This window comes from Typopeltis vanoorti, chromosome 15 (assembly GCF_054136105.1).
Source record: "Typopeltis vanoorti isolate ZY-2024b chromosome 15, IOZ_Tvanoo_1.0, whole genome shotgun sequence".
Lineage (NCBI taxonomy): Eukaryota > Metazoa > Arthropoda > Arachnida > Uropygi > Thelyphonidae > Typopeltis > Typopeltis vanoorti.
Window position 1 is genome coordinate 45,527,023 of NC_143563.1, and position 20,998 is coordinate 45,548,020.

A 20,998-nucleotide genomic window follows, 5' to 3' on the forward strand; every position below is an offset into this window, starting at 1 on the left:
GGAGAATGTAAGGATGAATGTAAGGGGACTGTTAAGGAAAGTGAAAGATAAGAATGTGGTAGGTAAGTTATTCAGCATGTTGTCCAATTATGATAATGATGAGTTGAGAATGCGACTGAAGATATGAATGGTATACTAGCACAGTTGGTGAAGAGAAAGGAGTTCATTTTGTGAATATGTGGGATGAATTTGAGGGGCAGATAGAGCTGTATAAAACATGGACTAAATTTAAATGGATTTGGCGTGAGTCAGTTGGAGAAACTAATGACTGAAGTGAATGTAAGACCTGAGGAAATAAAAGGGCATTGTGCAAGAGCAAGAGAATAAGATAGGTGAGTTTGCAAATGGATAGGTAAGCGGCATGCTTGAAGAGAACGAGAGAGAAGTAACACAAGAGTAAACAGGGAAATGGGGGAGGTCAGGGAGAGACACTGCATTAGAAGTGTAGATGATGGGGTGCATGCATCTGCAAAAAAGGAATAAGATAGTCAAGGTTGTGGAGGTGACATTTAGGTCTGGGAAGGGTGTAATATTAGTGATAATAGTGATAAATTGATAGGGGGAAGTATGGAGGAGTCATATCTGAGAAGTGGGGTCAGTGGGACTTGTTATAGAAACGGAAATGTGTTACGGTATATGTTTCCAAATGCTAGAAGTATTCGAAACACAGAGAATGTAGCACAGGGTTTATTCACCCAAAAATTGTTGGTATAAATGAGACATATTTAAACAAGGATGACATTCTGACAAGAATAAAGATGGAGGAATATGTAATCTTTCATGAAGAGAGACAAGGCAGAAAGGGAGGAGTTGTGCCTATCTAGGGAAAAGAGATGCAGGGGTAAAAGAGTGAGAGGGGTTTGAAACAGTATGGTTTGAAGTGGAGGTGGACAGGACGAAATGCTTAGTAGAATGTTGCTATAGACCTGGTAATGTGGAAGGCAGTGATAAAGAAATGTTTAAGAAAATTAGTCTGGCTAATAAGAAAATGGTGATCATTATGAGTGATTTCAATTATGGTAATATAGCCTGGAATGAAGAGATAGCTTTTGGAACCAAAGAGAATGAATTTCTTGAGATTTTGAGGCACTTAATAGAGGCTACACGTGGACTAAGGGTTTTGGATTTGATTATCTCATCAGAAGATATTATTGTAAATGAAGGGTCACATCTTCCTCCTGTTGGTGAAAGTGACCATGAAGTGATCACTTGGGTGCTGGCCAGCCATATCAGGACTTTTGTAAGAAAAGGTTATATGTGGAAACTATAAGACAGATGATTATGAAAAACTCAGGAGACAGCATGTAGCGACTGCATGGAATGAGGAATTGAATGGGAAGGAAATCAATGCTGCTTAGCCCCTAATCAGGAGCTATCTGGCAGAGGCAATGACAGAGTGTATTCCAAAAGTCAGAAGATTAAATAAGGTAGGTATAAAATGATGACAGAAGAGGTAATGCAATATCGAAGAAAAACACATGTGGAGACAGCACAAGATGAGTAGCAATAATTGGTTACATGAAAAGTACAAACAGCAAACAAGAAAGGTGACTCGCTTGGTAAGCATAGCAAAAGTATAGTATGAGCAGTATTTAGCAAATGATGCTATAAGATATCCTAGGTAGTTTTTTCGATATGTGGACAGTAGAAGGAAGAGTGATTATAGAGGTGTTAAATGAGCAGTTCATTGAAGTACTCCATCCTAGCGATTGTAACATAATGCAGAACTTGAGGGCAGCAGGAATAATATATACCTCGTATACCTCCTGCTCACTCACCATCAGTAAGAACCACTGATGGTGAGTGAGCAGGAGGTATATGAGGAATTGAGTAAACTTGATGTGAGCAACACCATGGGACTTGATGGTATACCACTATATGTTTTGAGGAAATGTTACAGACAGTTAACAACAGCTGTAATTTACTTTTCTAACATAAGTGTTGGATTGGCACAAGTTCCAAAGGAGTGGAAAGAGGGAAAAATCATTCCTCTTTATAAAGAGAGTGATAAGATTAAGGCTTTGAATTATAGGCTAATCTGCTTGACTGTAGTTATTATTATTATTATTATTACGGGCAGCTCCAAGGAGTCCTTAGACTCATCAAGGGAGGCCCAACATCATGTCAAGAACTATTCAACAAGAACTATTCAACCTTGAACTCATTTACAGTCATGGCACCCACAACAGATTCTGGCAGCTTATTCCACTCATTTACCACTCTCCAAGTAAAAAACCTAGCTCTAACACCCTTGCTAACCAAACTCTTACCAAGCTTCCATGGATGGCCCCTAGTCCTCCCACCACCAGTTTATTCTCAAAAATATCTTCTGAATTAATCTTATAGAAACCCTTCAGTAATTTGAATGTCTCAATCATATCACCCCTTTTTCGCCTATCAACCAATTTCTGCAGCCCACAAATCTTCAATCTGTTCTCATAAAGTTCATTCCATAGTCCTGCTATTATCTTGATCACTCGTCTCTGGATCCTCTCCACATCCTCTCCATCAAGAAGAAACTCTGGCACCCATATCTGGGCACAGTAGTCTAGATGGGGTCTTATCAAGGCTCGATACAGAGGAACAATAACCTGTTTGTCTCTGCTCGTTAAAGTGTTTTTCAGCAACCAAGTGATTTGATGAGCTGATTTTGCCACTTTTGCAATGTGCTCCGTAAACTTCAACTCCCTGTCCACCAACACTCCCAAATCCCTAGCCTGATCAATCTCCTGGAGTATGATTCCACCAATGTGATATACTGCTGCTAATCTTTTCACCCCAAAATGCATAACGATACACTTTGCCAGATTAAATTGACTTCCATTTTCCCTAGCCCAGTCCTCCAAACTATCCAAATCATCCTGCAAAATTTTGACATCCTGTGCACTCACTATTGCTCTACCCAACTTTCCATCATCATCAGCAAACAAGTGAACACTTCCTCTCAGATCCTTTCCTTTATCGTTAATTAACAAATTGAAAAGTAGAGGTCCAAGAACAGAACCGTGCGGCACACCAATAGTCACAGGCTGTCTTTTGGACTCTATTCCTGAATAAACCACTCTCTGATATCTCTCCATCAATCACCCTCCTATCCGTCTCACTAACCCTATATCCATTCTCATATGTTGCAGTTTACTGATTAGAATTCCATGTGGTATCCTGTCAAAGGCTTTAGCAAGGTCCAGTAGAATCACTGTAAACCCGTTACCTTTATTTAATTCAGTCGTCACTGTGTTATAGAAGGTGAGCAAGTTACTGAGACATGATCTACACATCACAAAACAATGCTGGCCCCCATACAATATCCCATTTTTTTTTTTATTATTATTATTAAACAAGACCTCATGGAGTCAAAGACTCATCTAGGAGGTCCTTTTATCTCACACACATCTCATCATACCGAGTCTTAAACACATTCAAACTCCTTGCAGACACCACACTCTCAGGCAAGGCATTCCAATCATTCACAACATTCACAAATCATTCACACCTAACCTAACCTATCCAATCTTATATTTTCCTTTTGACTATTTTCTCCAAGACTTTGACAACAATTCCTGATATGCTGATCAACTGGTAATTTTCAACAGCAATCTTGGAACCTCCTTTATGCAGTGGAATTATTTCCCCCTCTATCCACCCCCTTGGGACTAACCCAGACCTGAGACTCAAATTAAACAAAATGGTCAAAGGCACTGACAATTCTTTAGCCGCTTCACGTACGACACGAGCTGGTATACCATCCAATTCTGCAGATGAATTGACATTGAGGTTTTGTAATAGACTTTTCACCTCCACTTCATTCACCACAATTCCCGTATAAGCTGTTGGTTCTTCCATTTCTGCAATGTCATCACCAGGATGATATACTCTTGCACAGTGCTCACTCAGTAATTCTACTATATCAACTGATTCAGTTACTTCCTTACCATCGGCATTCTTTAAAATCATTCTGCCATATACATTTTTTTTTTTTACTTGCAACATATCGAAAAAACTGTTTCGGATTCTCTTTAGCCTGCATGGCTAATGTTCTTTCATAATCCGCTTTTGCTTTTCTTACCACACTTGTTATCCTTCTGGCCTGGGCTTTATACCGTTCATGTGCCTGCAGGTCACCTTTCTCCCTAAATTTCCTCCACAGTTGTTTCTTTTTATGCAGCTCAAGCTTCATGGTGTTATTCATCCATTTAATCCCTACTTGATTTGTTATTCGGACTCTAGGTATACAGTCAGCCATTGCCTCCTGCAAACACTTCTTAACCACCTCCCATGCACTATCAGCATCCAGCCCTTGCAGTTTTACATGCCATGGCGCTGAACCAATCAAACTCCTAATGTTGTCATACTTACCAGCCTGATAATTCCACATGTATCCTGTCTTAATTTTAAATTCTACACCTTTAGCCACCTACCAAGTTAAGACCCTATGATCACTCTCACCAATTGGTGGCAATGTGGTCATATTCGTTACAGTCAGATCCTCAGATGCAATTACTAGGTCAAGCACTCTCTGACCCCTAGTATTTTCCATTACATGCTGTCACAGATAGTTATCCCTTAATAACAGCATAAAATCCAATTCCTTCCTCCCATGTGTCCTCTCCTCCCTCCAATCAATGCTACCATAGTTGAAATCTCCCATAATAATTATCCTCCTTCCACTCATTTCTTCTATTTGCTTATGCATACTATCTCCATCATCTATTCCATCACATGGTCTATAGCAGCACCCAATCGTATATTTTGTTCTGCTAGCCTCAATTTCACACCAAATGGCTCAAATGTGCTCTTTTCTCTATCTTGCAATTGAACTTCTATTCTCCTTGGCTGCAGCTCATCAACTATCATCAATAATATTCCTCCCCCCATTTTATTCTCCCTGTCATTCCTGAACAGACTATACCCCTCACATTCAATCCCACTAGCTATATCATCTTCAGTCAGCCATGTTTCACTAATGCCAATAACCTGTGGTCTGGAAGGTTTGGCCAACCAAGGCCAAAAATTCTTCCTTCTTGTTTCTAATACTCCTAGCATTAGTATACATGAATTACAGACCTCCATTGGCCCCACTGCTACCTTGATGCTTTATACTAACTATCCCATTCTGATTTGTTGTCCTTATTCGCTTGGACATATTATACTCATTCATACACTCAACTGCCTCCCTAAGGTCTGCATATCTACTTCCCCCACCTCTTAATAAATCTAGTTTCCCTGATTCTGCACATCCACTTCATTCAACAACACTTTTCCAAGTCTCTTTACACCGAATCCATTCAAATGCAAACCATCCATCTTATATAGATCCTTTCGCCCATTGAACTCACTCCACAAGTCCACAAATTCCACACCACTCGTCATGCATAACCCATGCATTAAGTCATTTGCAATTATGGCCCTCCTAAACTCTTCACTGTCATACCGCAGCAAATGACTAATCATCCTAACTCTCTCACTCTTTTCTTTTGCTACCTCAAACAATTCATTCAGGTGATCCTCTATCATTTCCATTTTATCTCTTTTCAAATCATTTGTAACTGCCACAATTATCATTTCTTTTACTTTTTGCTTTTGCTCCCTAATAGACTCACTTACGTCATTAATAGTCACACCAGGTTGGTATGATTTTGTCAAATTCTCTACTATCATACCTCGTACTAACGAATCCATACATAGTTGTGGGAAAGGTGTTCAAGGAAGCTAGTGAGGACATGGATTTAGAGCTGGGTTGACAGCAGCAGAATTCTCTTTAACAGACAGTGTTTCTTAACAAGCAGGCCATGGCCCAGTACCAAGCACTGGCATCAATTATACCGGGCAGCAAGATATTTTCCTGGAATTTGTGATTTTAGATTTCTAACTATTTCATGAATAAATATTTTATAGTGGAAATATTCTGAGGAGAATAATATTCATGAATGTGTCAAAAAACTCAGACTCAGAATGCCTAAATAACATCTGTGTAGCAAATGTCAGTGACCAAGCCGCATATTTTTAAACACGAAAGCATTCATGATTATCGTTGATTTTCACACATTGAAATCTTTCAACTTTGGGAAAGGGAATACTGTTTATGACCAGTTATAAAAATTGCCTGCAAGCTGAGTGGCAGCATATCCTCTGTTTTCAAAACTGAGCATAATAACATTTGTGTTGCAAATGTTAGTAACCAATCAGCAAAGAAGTATAACAAAACTTTTTCCACTGAAATTGAAGATCAAGGTAGTCTGTATCTGGTTCTCAAATCTAGTAATACAGAATACTTTCTTCACAAGTTCATATTGCAGTGTGTAAGTGGTCATTTCGAAACCAGAGTGCCATGATTTTTTAAAAGTAATAGGCCTACAGATTTAAATTTTAATATGAATAAGAGACAAGGGACCTTGTTTAATTTTGGTGTTAAGAAATCCTATATTGAAGGTGTTTGTGTTGCAACAAATAGTCATTCATCCACCTCAGACCTACACGGTGATCTCCAGGATGTACACAAGGAGGGGAAAACTACCACCACACAGGAGAAACAGTCTGCATTCACTCATAAGTACTTATAATAATATCATAAATTTTTGGTGATCAGAATGGGATATGTCAATGAAAATTGGCACAAATTAATTTAATGATGTTGGCCTGAGGAAACTACAATATGCTACAAGATTTCATTAGTCCAGTGATTGATAACCAATTTAAATTTAATTTTATATTTGTCAACATACCACACCATATACATAAGTGTACTAATACTCTTTATGATTATGCCATAATTAATTATTAATACTTATGTTAGTTTAATGTATGAACTTTAAAAAAAATTGGAAAGGTATTTATGAGTAAATTTGTTGGGACCGAGCCCTCATCTTATAAAAAAAGAATTTACTGTTCCCCTGTCCCACAATGGTTGAGAACCACTGTAATAGACAGCATTGGTTTGCTAAAGGAAGATCATGTTTTAGAAACCTGCTTACTTCTTATAAAGCGATGAATACATTGGACAAGGGGGGATGCATATACAGTAGTATATTTAGATTTTGCGACTTTTGATAAATTGCCACATGCAGTGGCGCACTCAGGATTTAATCTTGTGGGGGTGAGTTGAGTAGACGATTTGGGAATACACGAATTACATATGAGCTATGACTGAGCATCTGCAGTGATGACCAATACATGATACCCATGATCTCCTCTGGCCTGGCTCAGGCAAACAAAGTAGCGCCCGAGCACTACTTCATTCACTTTGTGTTCACAGCGGCCAGGATTCCGAGTGCTATAGAGTATTCCTACCTTATGTGACTGCTAATTCATAAGCAGCATAGAAATAGAAGACACTGACACATCATACATTTTTTTTTAAAAAAATGAATTTTAATTAGGAAAAGATTTTTGGAAATTTGTGTAGCGTTTTTTCCCTTTTGGGGGGGGGGGGGGGGACAGGGTCCCTTAGCCCCCTCCCTGAGAGCGCCATTGGCCACATGACAGGCTAGTAGTTAAATTGAAACAGATGAGGTTGGATAGAAGATTAGTGTGTTGGATTGGAATTTGGCTGTGTGATAGGTATCAGTAGGTTGTGTACAGAAGAGTGATATCCCAGAAGAGAAAATTCACTAGCGATGTGCCCCAGGATTTGTTATGGGGCCATTATTGTTTTTAGTTTGTATGAAATAACATTAGGAGCTTAACTGATGACATAACAGCTGTTTGCAGATGATGCAATGTTGGGGAGAGTTAGGAGAAGTAGAGCAGATGTAGTCTTGCAATAAGACTTGAATAGACTGTCTGAATGGGAGAGTGTATGGTGATGTCCATTTAATGTAGCAAAGCGGAAGATTTTAAAATTTGGGAAGTAAAGATGGGATGCAGAGTATAGGATTGGTGGGGGATATCTCAGAGAAGGGAATGGTGAATAGGGACTTGAAATTTCATAGATATTTTGCTAACATTGTGAAGACAACACAGTGGATTATGGGAACAATGCAGAGAACACTGACATGTAGAAGTAAGGATGTTATGATTCCATTGTACGAGGCTTTGATCAGACTGAATAGGACTACTACTGTGCACAGATTTGGTCACTTGGTTTTTCAAAAGGATGATGGGTTGTGGAGAAAGAGAGAGAGCGAGAGAGAATTCAGAATGTGGTCTCTGTGACATGGAGTATGTGTCAGATTGAGAGAATGCAAATGGCATGATTACCAGATGAATATGGATGAGGCTTTTCATAGAATGTCGAGAAACAGGGGAAGAACAGGAGGCCATCCCTGGAAGTTGTATAAAGCGGTGTGAGTAGGGAGGGGAAGAGGTGGAATTATTTTTTTTGCATTGAACAGTGGTGGGTGATTGGAAAACATTGCCTGAAAATGTGGTGAGTGACTGGAAAAAACATTGCCTGAAAGTCTGGTGAGTGCAAAAACAGTGAATGCATTTAAGTCAAGGTATGATGGGCTTTGTAAAATGGGATAAGATGGTGGAAGTAATGGAAAAGATTGGTACAGATTGGAAAGACAGAAGGCTGATTATTTCACTATATATGGGATAAACTGCCATGGTGAGAGACATATATGGTACAACAGAACCAGGTATCAATGGACGAGGAGTAAGACAAGACTGGTCTCTATCACCAATTTTGTTTAACATGTATTCCAAAACAATGTTAAAAGAAGCACTGGAGAATTCGAAAGAAGGAATAAAGATTGGAGGTAGACAGATATTTGCAATAAGATACGCAGATGACAAGGCATTACTATCAAATACTGAAACAGGAATACAACATCTGTTGAACAGATTACTGGAACCTCTATCAATTATGGAAAGGAAATTAACATCAGAAAAACTAAGGTAATGAAAATAGCAAGGACATAGGCAAATATGGATATCAGAATAAATGGGGAAAAATTTAATCAAGTAAAGACATTTAAATATTATTATTATTATTATTCAGGCCTTAATGGAGTCAAAAGACTCATCACGGGAGGTCCTTTCTAAGAAACACTAGTCTATCAAGACTCATCGAGGGAGGTCCCTCCTAGGAAACTCTATGAGTCTGTCGACTCCTTGGAGTTGCCCGGAATAATAATAATAGGAAACACAAAGTCTATCATACCACTCCTTGAACGCATTGACCGCTCTCACTCTCACCACTCCATCAGGCAATGCATTCCATGCTTCTTATGCATTCTTCTGATAATTGATAGGTGGAAAAGAGGATAACAAAGAAAAATTACAAATGATTATAGTGTTATATTACATTATTGGGGATTTGGAGGTTATGAAAGGATTCAGAGATGAGTGACCAAGCTGCTTACAGGGCTGTGGAATATTTCCTATGAGGACAAATTGAGAGCGTGCGGGTTGCAGAGTTCAGCTGACAGGCAGAGGAGAGGAGATATGATAGAAACTTATAAGTTACTACAGGGATTCTATAAGATTGGCATTGAAGAAATTTTACAATACATGGAGAGTAAGGGGAAAAACAAGGGGTCGCACTTGGAAATTTTCTAAGAGTGTGGTTAGTAAAGGTGTGCAGACTAGCCTCTTTACTTGAAGAGTGGTAAATGAGTGCAATGAATTGCCAGAGGTGAATAATAGGTATTATGTTAACGAACAGAACAGGTGTCCTGTGATGAGTCTTTTGACTTCATGAAGTACCCATATAAATAATAATAATAATAATAATAAATAATAATACCAGGTGTAATTAGTGATGGTCTTGGGTCAAAGCCATCTCTATTTGGCTACTGGTGGAGATTGAACTGCCTCATCAATCTCCAAAAGTTAAATGGGGCTATAACGGCCTTTCCTACTCCATATAGAGGAATAAACAGTGTTAGCGGATTTTTTTTCCCTTCAGATCTTTCCCATTCATTAATTGATACCATGAGACCAAAGATAGCATTCTCCTGACTTTGTTATAATTTCCAGCTTGGAAGTTTAGCATGTAAACCATCCTTAACTGAGACAGCTTTTACTATGATCAAATCTAACACTCTTTTCTGTTCCGGTTGTTTCTTTCATGTGTTGTTTGAAAAGTTATCATGAAACAGCTCAATAAATTCTACTTCATTCTTATCATTAGATTGAGATTTCTCTGCTACTCAATAAAAAAAAATTCAGAAAATGTATGTTACCTAAAATAATTACTTGTTTAGTACCCATCAAGGTAATTTGGTGATGCATTTCTTTGTACCCAGTATCTAAACTGTCAGGTATGCAGCAACACTCCACCACATATTTCATCCTGTTAGCACTCACTTCACACCAGATAATCTTCACTTCATACTTCACTCCCCCTCTTCTCCTATCTCTGTTTTCATTCTTAAAAATACTATATCCTTTACACTCAGTTTCAGTACTACATCTAAATCTGAAAACCAGGCTTCACTAATGCCAGTAATTTTAGGCCATAAAGTATTCAACAAAGTAACAAACTCAACTGCTTTGTTCCTAATGCTTCTGATACTTGTGTATAGACATAACAAGTTATCTCACTTTTTAGAATACTTACATCTGCAGTCTACTTGGCTCAGTTCGACAACTTTCTCTTTTCCATTCTGAGACACTAAAAAATGCCCAAAGCATAGCCTATCCTTTCACCAGATTCATAATCATGCTCATTGGTATTCTTATCACTATTACATCAGCACACCCTAGCTGAACTTACACACACACAGTCTCAGAATTACTTCCAAGATGATTTAGCTTCCCCGACTTGCTACATTAGATCTCACTCCAATGAATAATTTCTATAAGCACCTGATACCAATCCATTCAAGTGCAGGCCATCCCTCATATACAAGTAGTTTCTTCATTAAATTCATTCCACACATCCAAAAGCTCACACTCATTTGTTCTACACAGCCTGCAAATTGAATCATTTGCTATCATTACACTCCTTCTTAACTAATTACTGTCTTATCTCTGTAATAGTTTTCCCTTTCTCACTATTCTTTGTTGCTTAATGCTCAGTCAATTCTCTTCTTTATTGCCCAATCAATATAATTTGCAAGGAAATGTGATCTTTTAAAAAATTGAATTCTTTAAGGTGTTGTAATTGATTTTATGAGAAAATTTGAGTTTTTACCAATTATATTACACTTTTCATACTATATATTGCAGCAGTTTAATACTATTTACAGCCAACTCTCACTATAGTCAGTTCATAGGGAGATCATAGGAATAGTCAAATATATCGAACATTCATTAAAATAGCACTGTACCTATGGAAGTTTGGGCAGAACTTTTCTGTATTTTATTACAGTGATTGATATTAGTACAGTGGTGTTTGCTATAGTCAGAATCATCTCATATAAAGAAGTAATAGCCAATATAAAAAGATAATTTTTAGTAAAGATATTCACAAGTCTTGATACCTGCTTGCACAGAGAACTTGAATATTGTAGACAAGTTCTTTTTCAAAAGTCATCTTACTTCAGATCTGAAACTTTGAATGATCAGTGTTTTACAGTTCATATAAAAGGTAGATTACCATATATATTTCAACTTTAATTCTTCAACAATCACATAATCAACCATACCAAGAAAAATTGCTCAATCCCTCAAATATCTATATTATAACAGTTGAAGCTATCAGGATAATGATATTTAGATCATTTCACAATGTACATAAATAGTTTTTCTGGATTTATATTAAAGTATATATTATGTTAATACTTAATACTTTCATGACTAGTATGTTTTAAACAGGAGATATTCTTCATAACATTAACAAAAGTAATCACCTTCAAGGCAAACAGGGAAGGGTTCCAAATTGCCATATTTACACTGCACTGAAGCATATCTATTAAGATGTTCTGAAGCGCCTCGAAATACAAAAGGAGCATGGCAGTATACATAATATGTTCCATCATGTGTAACAGTGGTACCAGGAGGAATCTATAAAATATTGATACCAAATATAATATTTACATTTATTCTTATTATATATAGAGTATCTATAATACTTACAAAAACTGATTTTTTACAGTTTTAATTATAGACTAACCTTAATTAATTTTCTGGTTCAGTTTCATATGGAAGAAGAGTCTAGGAAAGGAGGGAGGAGGTGAGGACATAAACACAGAAATTGAAGGAAAGAAATGTGTATTATATGTGCAGCATGACATTTCCCCCTATTCAGTTACACCTAGTCAAATACAACAAAACCTCACTTAGCATTGTTAAGCAATTAAAACCAAAATATTGCTCTGAGATGCAAATTCTGCATTTGCATCATTATGATATGTTAGAGGATTTCCTATTTTGTTATTTTTAATGTAGATAGGAAGATAGGTAGGAAGTTTAATTGTATATAGGAAGTTAGTAATGATGTAATTTTTTCATGTAGTACTGTCATATCCTGTGCACCCCTTGAGGGTACATGGCAGGAATTTGATGATGATGATGATGATGATGATTTTTAATGTCAGACTGTGTTCAAGGAAGTCTTGTCTATTATAGATAAGCTGGTCATACTACATATAGCAGCTAACCAGCTAGCACTCATCTAATGCAATACACTGCATGATAAGCAGGAACATATTCTGATCAAAAAAGAATAAAAGTGGCTGTATTGTTTTTTTTATTATTTATTATTATTATTGGACACCTCCAGGGAGTCCTAAGACTCATCGAGAGAGGGCACCCACTTTACAACTCTCTGTCTCCATCACTCAACCTCATCCACAAACCGCCTCATCTACACCAACGCCATCTACTGTCCACCATCACCACTATTATTTTCACAGACAATCACAAACATCCATGCCCATGGCAGGATTTGAACCAGCAGCCTTTTTGCTGGAGAGCAGATATGCTAACCACTTGATTTCCCCAGTCTTGTATAATCCACATGAGCAACAAATATTTATTATTATCCCCAGGCAGCTCATAAAGTTTGCCTTAGGATGCTCATCTTAGACAACAGAAAGTATATCACACCATTCTTTAAACTCATTAACCATTTGCACTCAAGTCACCCTATTACACAATGCATTCCATAGTCCAACTGTCCTTTATGCAAAAAAATCACTTATCATCCTCTTACTCACTACTTCTATTTGCAACTTTCAGGTGTGGCCCTTTGTCCTTGCACCTTCCTCTTGTTCTACTATATAAAAATCTCCCCAGCATAAATCTTGTAACTACCCTCTCAATAATTTAAATGTCTCAATCATATATCTCTTTGTCTTCCATCCACCAAACTCTGCAGTCTGCATGTTCTCAGTCTATACTCATAACCAACACTGTACAGTCCTGATACCATTTTTTGTTATCTGCCTCTGTGTCTACTCAATGGTTAATTTATCCCCTTCAAATTCTTGCGACCACATATGAGCACAATAATCCAGATGTCATCTAATCGGGGAGCGGTAAATGTCCTTTCAGTATTGCAGTATTTCAGTCAATTCTGTTTTTACCATCTTTGCTATATCTCTAAACTTCAAATTTCGATTGATCATCATCATCATCATCCCAAGAATTTGTTCTCTGCTCCACTTCCTCTGGTATAGTTCCACCAATAGAGTATGTCACCTTCCATTGACAGATTCCAAATTTGAAGACCTTACATTTTATTGGATTATCCTTATATTCCCATTCATTTACCCCTCTTTTTCCATCCAGTTTATTCAAATCCTACTGAAGGGTCAAAATACTGGCACTATCACTAATAACCCTTCACAGTTTCACATAATCTGAAAAAAATTGATACCCCCCCACTGTAATCCAGTATTGCAAAGAATAGTACATTCACAATGCACTATTCTTTGCATTACCGCAAAGTAATGCAAAGAATATTGCTCATATCCTCAACTTCTCTAGTATTTCCACAATACAATGAAAACTAGGCAACTAAAGTTGATCACAACAGCCCATGAGTGGTCTGACCGATACCTTATACATAGGCACCATCACCACCACCACCTGCTTATCTCTACATTTCAATGTACTTCTGAATTTTGAAGTGGAGATGGTGGTTGTGTGGAGTGAAGTGCCTTTCCATATGAGTCTATGGATTCCTTGTAACAACAATAATAATTTCATTAAAACATTTTCAGTGAAATAGCACATGACCCCCTCTTAGGCTTTCTTCATCTTTCAGAGTCAAATGGTGTTCACCTTAGAATATATGCACAAATGGATTTTGAATCCAGCTATTCCTAGGATAAGGAATAAAAAAATACGACCTTAATTATGCACTTCAAGAGTAGTGTGAGAGATGAGAATGTGAGAACAGGAATGCAACCTGTAAAGAAAAATTGGAGAGTCAAGGTGATCAGGAAGACATGGTGTAAGGAGGGTGAATTCTAATAAATGTGAATGGATGAATGAGGAATAGTGGAATGTGAGGAAATATAGGATAAAGGGTTAGGAAGGTGAGCAGAGAGGAACAGCTATGGAGCAGTCACAGATGAGGAGAGTGGCATGAGTAGAATTGATTATAGATCAAGAAATGAATTCCTGTGCTTATTTATACATGCCAAGAGTACCAGAAAAAAGAGAGATGAAATTGTTGTGTTGAATGAGTTTATTTGCTGCAGATAGTTGGAATGAGTGAAACATGGTTGGATTAGAATGATATCTTGACCGGAATAGAAATGAATGGGTATAATGTTTTTCATGAGGATAGGAAGGGTTAGAAGGGAGAGGGAGGAAGGGAATGCTGCTGATGATAGCAGGTGAACTATATCTGCACAGGGTTCAGATTCAAGGAGAAAATAGTGGCAGTGGTTTTAAAGAGGTACAGTGTGAAGTGGAGGTTGATAGGATGAAATATTTAGTTGGGTGTTGCTATAGGCTGGGGAATGTGGAGGGTGGAAACAAAGAAATGTATAGGCAAACTGGTTAGTGAGTAAGAGAAGAATGATCAAAATGAGTGGTTTTAATTAGTGATTATAATGAAGAGATAACATCAGGGAATAAGAATGAAGTAACTAATTGGTAGCTTGCTCAACCTTTGCTATGAGTTACCTGGAGTTGTACTGCCTTACCCCAGTAAGGTAGTACAACACCATATTCAGTCCTGAAGATATTTTCAGGTGCAAACTTTGTTTGCTCATACTTGGATAAAGGATTAAACTAAATTTATTATAGTCTAACCAAGTGAAAAATAAACTTTCAACAAAAAAACAAGAAGTGACTAATCTTCCTCCAGTTGGCAAGAGTGACCAAGAGGTGATAACATGGATTGCAGCCAATCACATGTTCATATGCCAGCCTGGTTGGCCGAGTGGTTAGCGTATCCACTTTCCAGCCAAAAGGCTGCGGGTTCGAATCCTGCCATGGGCATGGATGTTTGTGATTGTCTGTGGAAATACTAGTGGTGGTGGTGGTGGTCAACCGTAGATGGCATTGGTGTAGTTACAGTCAGTTGAAGTTAGTGGATTTGAATGGTGGAGATGGAGAGTTGTGGAGTGGGTACCCTCCCTCGATGAGTCTTTGGACACCCTGGAGGTGTCACGTAATAATAATAATAATAATAATGATAATAATTGATTTTAGTTACTGATTGTAACAAATAAATAACATCAGAGAATAAAGAGAATGAATTTTTTGAGTTATGTAACAAAGGGTAGAAGGTAGGGAGTCAAATCTGAACGTATCATCAGAGAATGAGGGATGACATGGATTGCTGCCAATCATTTGTGAAGAAAAGATATATGTGGTAACTTCTCTTTCCGTGGCTATAGCATGGAAAGAGGAGTTAGATGAAGAGAAGACATGTTGCTTGAGAATTGATCAAAAGTTATTTAACAACACAATGTTTGAATGTATTCCAAAGGTGAAAAGGCTAAATAAGGTAAGAGAAAAATGGATTAATGAAGGGATTAAGCATGAAATCTGCAAGAAGGCAATGTGGAGACAACACAAGAAAAATATTAGTAATAATATGTTGCCTGAAGAGCACAAAAAAGCAGGCCAGGAAGGTGACTGAGTAGAAATTAGCCAATCAATCAGAAAAATCCTAGTGAGTTCTTTCAATATGTGACAAGTAGTAGAAGAAAGAATAACTACAGAAGGATGATTTTAGAGAATGACAATGAGGCTGGTAACTGCTGCAGAGGATATAGTTGAGATATTTCATCCTCATGAATGTTACACATGAGAAGCGTGAGTGTTAAAGGTGTATACATATATATACATACATACATACATATATTGAAAATTAAGTGAACTTTATATAATTAAGGCCATGGGATTTGAATATCTCACTATGTCTTGAAAGTACATGCTAAGGAATTAATGGCACCCTTGGCATACCTGTTTAGCATGATTCTTACAACAGTGCAAGTCCCAAAGGAATGGAAAGAGAATAAAATGGTTCCATTTCACAAAGAGGAAAGTTAAGACTAAGGCTACAAATTATAGAACCATGTGTCTGGGGGAGGGGAAAGATAGTTAAGGTGTTAGAGAGATTAGTGAGGAATAGGATTCAGAAAATATCAGTATTCTGTCTCTCACAATGGTGTCATTCATTTGACTCCAAATTGTTTTATCTTCTTCAGGTATCCGATCTGCCATTGCTGTCATTAACTTTTTCTTAAACATGTTCCATGTACTAATGACCCCCTCTTCCTTCAAATTTTTTTCATCCATTGCACTGCTGCAAGCTGGTTTCTAAGTCTATGATAGTTTCCTGACTATCACAGACTTACCACAACTCAATGGTCACTGTCACCAACGGGAGCAAGTATGACATTTCCGTCACAATCAGATCCTCTGATAAAATTCAAAACTCTTCATCCTCATGTTACCTCCACCACATGCTGCCTAAGACAGCTGTTCCTCAAGAAATCCAAAAATTCAGTTCTTTTATTGCTGCCTCCTTTGTTCAGTCTTCTTCTTCCTTTTTCCCTCTTTTACCTTGCGGTGTCGAGGGTTTTCTATTCATTTAATCGGAACCGTACACGAGGATAAGGTGGTTAGCCCTATGTCTTCCAGTGTATCCTACGTCTGTAGAAGTGCTGAGTTCTCAAGACCAGTTTGCCTGCTTGTGGGATGAAAAATTCCAAGATAAACTGGGGGAGAAAAACTCAGCAGTCCATGCCCAAGACGGCTAACTTGGCTATGTCTGAGAAAAATCCTAACTTCTCACATCAGTGACAGGAATTGAGCCCAGGACACTCTTTTCCCAGGCATATGGTTGCAAGGCGTATAGCCACTCAGCTAACTGCACGGACCATTTGTCCAGTTTATATTGTTATAGTTGAAGTCCCCAATAATGATCACTTGCTTTTCACTTGTCAAACTAATTTGCTTAAACATTCTGCTCATCACTAGTTATATTCCCTGGTTTGTAGCAAAAATATCTTGTATAACCATCTAAAAGAGGAAATTGATTTAAAAGAGAAAGCTGATTGTACATGTGCTTATTAAGGCAATGAAACCATAACTTCGATTTTTCTTATAAATGTAAAAATGCAATGCATATGGATGACCATACAACTTTTACATAAGTTTCAAACTGAACATGAATCATGAATACCTAATCAAATGTTTAGTTAGATGTGCATAGAAATATGTTGGTAATTCTTTGCTGGCTGCAATTGCAAATGAGCTAAAAATGTTTAAGAAACTGGTGACTGAGGGAAAAAAATGCATATTGTAGCTTTATTGACAACACTCACAAAGAAAAATTGTGCTATTTCCATCCAAAAGACTAGTTAGGAGAACATTGACATGCACAAATTAATGATCACTCCATTCCTCATTTGTGATCTGAGAAACAAGATATGCCATTCTTATCATTTTCACTCTCATGCTTACTCACGTCTAGGGTGCTCACACACAACTCACCTATTTTTTTATTATTATTATTATTACGGGTATCTCCATGGAGTCAGTAGACTCATCGCGGGAGACCCAAACTAGCAAAACAATATCTGTCATATCTCTTCTTGAATTCATTTACAGACGAAGAGCTCACAAATAAGTCAGGCAATGAATTCCACTCATTCACCACCCTCCAGGCAAAAAACCTTGTTCTGACACCTTTGTTAACCACACCCTTCTTTAATTTCCAGAGATGACCTCTTGTTCTTCCATCACTATCACACGGCTGAAACATTTCCCCTGCATCAATCCTATAAAATCCTTTTAGTAATTTGAATGTTTCTATCATATCCCCTCTTCTTCGTCTATCAACCAATCTCTGCAATCCACAAGCTCTCAATCTATCAATGTAGGGAGCATTTTTTATATCACTCACCAACTTGGTCACTCTTCTCTGAACCCTCTCCACAGCCTCCTCATCTCCAAGGAATCCAGGTGACCAGACCTGAGCACAGTAATCCAAATGTGGAAGTATCAATGCTTTATAAAGGGGAATAACAACCTCTTTATCTCTGGATGTCAGTGTGTTCCTCAACAACCAAGTAATCCTATGTGCAATCTTAGACACCTTAGCAATGTGTCCTCTGAACTTCATCTCCCTATCTACCAATACCCCTAAGTCCCTAGCCTCATCAATCTCTTGGAGTACCTTTCCATCGATGTAGTACACAGCTGGTAATCTTTTAATCCCAAAATGCATGACTTTACACTTTTCCACATTGAACTGACATCCATTTTCTTTTGCCCATTTTACCAGCTTATTTAAATCCTCCTGCAAACTTTCAACATCAGCTTGATTTTTTATTGCACTACACAACTTTGCATCATCAGCAAACAACTGAATATCTCCCTTTAAGCCGTTTCCTATATCATTTATATACAAATTAAACAACATTGGCCCAAGCACAGAGCCCTGAGGCACACCACTGGTCACCTGCCTCATTCTGGACTCGGCTCCTCCATACACCACCTTATGGTATCTCTCCCTGAGCCATTCTCCTATCCATATCACCAATTTAATATCCATTCCCATCTGCTCCAATTTGCGTAACAGTGTTCTATGGGGTATCCTGTCAAAAGCCTTAGCAAAATCCAGAAGTACCACTGTGTAGCCAGTTCCTTTGTCCAACTCAGATGTTATTCTATTATGAATAGTTAATAGATTGCTAAGGCAGGATCTACCTTTAACAAAACCATGTTGGCCTCTATAGAGTATCATATCCTGATCCACCCATTCTTGAATTTTGTCTTTAACCAACTTTTCCAATACTTTTACCACTACTCCTGAGATGGTGATTGGTCTGTAATTCAATACCGCAGTTTTAGAGCCACCCTTATCATTCTAATGTCTTGAGTTTTTTGCCTTCTGCTTGTTCCTTCTCTCACAAACCAACATCAACTTTTTTCCAGACAGCTAATTCCAAATTCATTCTAGGGCAGATCATTATTCATGCACTTTTTTTTTCCATCCAATTTACTCTCTAAATCTCTTAACTATACACTATTTCTTCTGCATAAACTGTGCATTGATTCATAAATGTTGTCATCTCTTATAATTAATTTACTCCTGTCATACAATATCAATGGACTCATAATCTTTATACTTTCACACTCTTCTTTTATGCTGCTTCCAGTCATTTATTTGTATGCTCTCTCATTGCATACTTTTTTATTTTTAAAATCATTTGTACCTGTCAAACCTTTCACTTTCCCTCTTTTCATTCTAATAACAGAGTCTCTGTAGCTCAGTCGGAATAGACGAAGCCCTTTGGTCAGAGACCTGGGTTTGATTCCCATCCATGACATAAGGAACCTTTATCTGGTCTCTTTTGACTAAAGGTGAGCTAGCCAGTCTCATACAGGGGGTAGAGGGTTTTTCACTGAGAAACTCCGGTTTCTCACCGCTCAGAACAGGCAAACCAGCCCCATGAACACATATGGCCTCATCATTTTTCCTCCTACAGTTATAAGATGCATATACAGTCATCCCTCAACTTACGTCCGTTTGAAGATACACCCGTGATCCCATAAGGAAATAAATAACATTTTCAGCTATACTTTAAAACAAGATGCAAAGCGTAAAGTAAAAAGCTTTCTATTTAGCAACAATGGATCATATGCAGTGGCAACAACAGCGCATTCAGTGGCAACCTCCCTCGGCAGTCAATATGTGTCTTCAAGAGTGTGTTTCTCTGTTGATTTGTTGGGGAAATAGGTTATTTGTGTATTTATTGTTGAATATTGCGTGATTTTTGTGCAACATGGCCCCTACACACCCAATCAAAAAAAAAAAAAAAAAACTAGCGAAGAATCACAGAAAAGAGGCAAGTAATTGATCTTGAAATGAAATTGCAAGTTATAAAGCAACATGAAGCTGGTAACCCTCGTCAATGTGATCGCACATGACTTCAGATGGTCTCATACAGTTTCGACCATTTGGAAAAATAAGGATAAAATCATAGAGGCTGTGAAAAGATGTACTTCCCTTAAATTGACGATTGTGATGAAGCAACGACAAGGTTTTATCGGTGATATGGAAAAGCATCTTGCATCATGGATAGAGGACCTGGACCAAAAGTGCATACCCTCCCCCTCAGCACTAGGACCATAGTCGCTAAGACAGTAAGTCTATTCAACATATTGAAGGAGAAAGCAGGACCCAATTACGACTACATATTCAACTCTTCTTCAGGTTGGTTCATGAGATTCAAACAATGTTTTGTGTTGCATAATGTGAAAATGTATGGTGAATCTGCAAGTGCCAATGAGAAGGCTGTCAAGGAGTCATGGAGAAATTGGATAAAATTATTACGGAGGAAAATTATTTGCCACAGCAAATATTTAATATGGATGAGACCTCCTTGTTTTGGAAAAAAAATGCCCAAGCAGACATTCATCCACAAAGAGCTAAAATCTATGCCTGGTTTCAAAGCTCTTAAAGACCGTATTGCGATTCTGTTAGGGGATAATGTGGCTGGATATAAACGGAAACCATTTGTGATATGCCACAGTGAGAATCCAAGAGCTTTCAAAAACATTAGGAAGCATACTCTTCCAGTTCATTATCAGAGCGATAAGAAGTCATGGATGACTCAAAAATTGATTGCAGATGCCTTATTATGATCAATGTTATATAAGTGAAAGGGAAACCTATTGTGTGAAAGAAAAT

The 20,998-nt window shown here is 37.7% G+C and overlaps 1 protein-coding gene across 2 annotated transcripts in view; it reads right to left on the reverse strand.

The window, feature by feature from the left end:
* The window catches only part of LOC150098729 (complement factor H-like), a 601,741-nt gene that overhangs the window by 216,816 nt on the left and 363,927 nt on the right, over window positions 1-20,998 (reverse strand). For both annotated transcript variants that reach the window (XM_090405340.1, XM_090405339.1), the window contains exon 13: window positions 11,739-11,892. In XM_090405340.1, coding sequence (XP_090261466.1) covers window positions 11,739-11,892 — 154 coding nt within the window. The remainder of the gene's footprint in view (window positions 1-11,738; window positions 11,893-20,998) is intronic.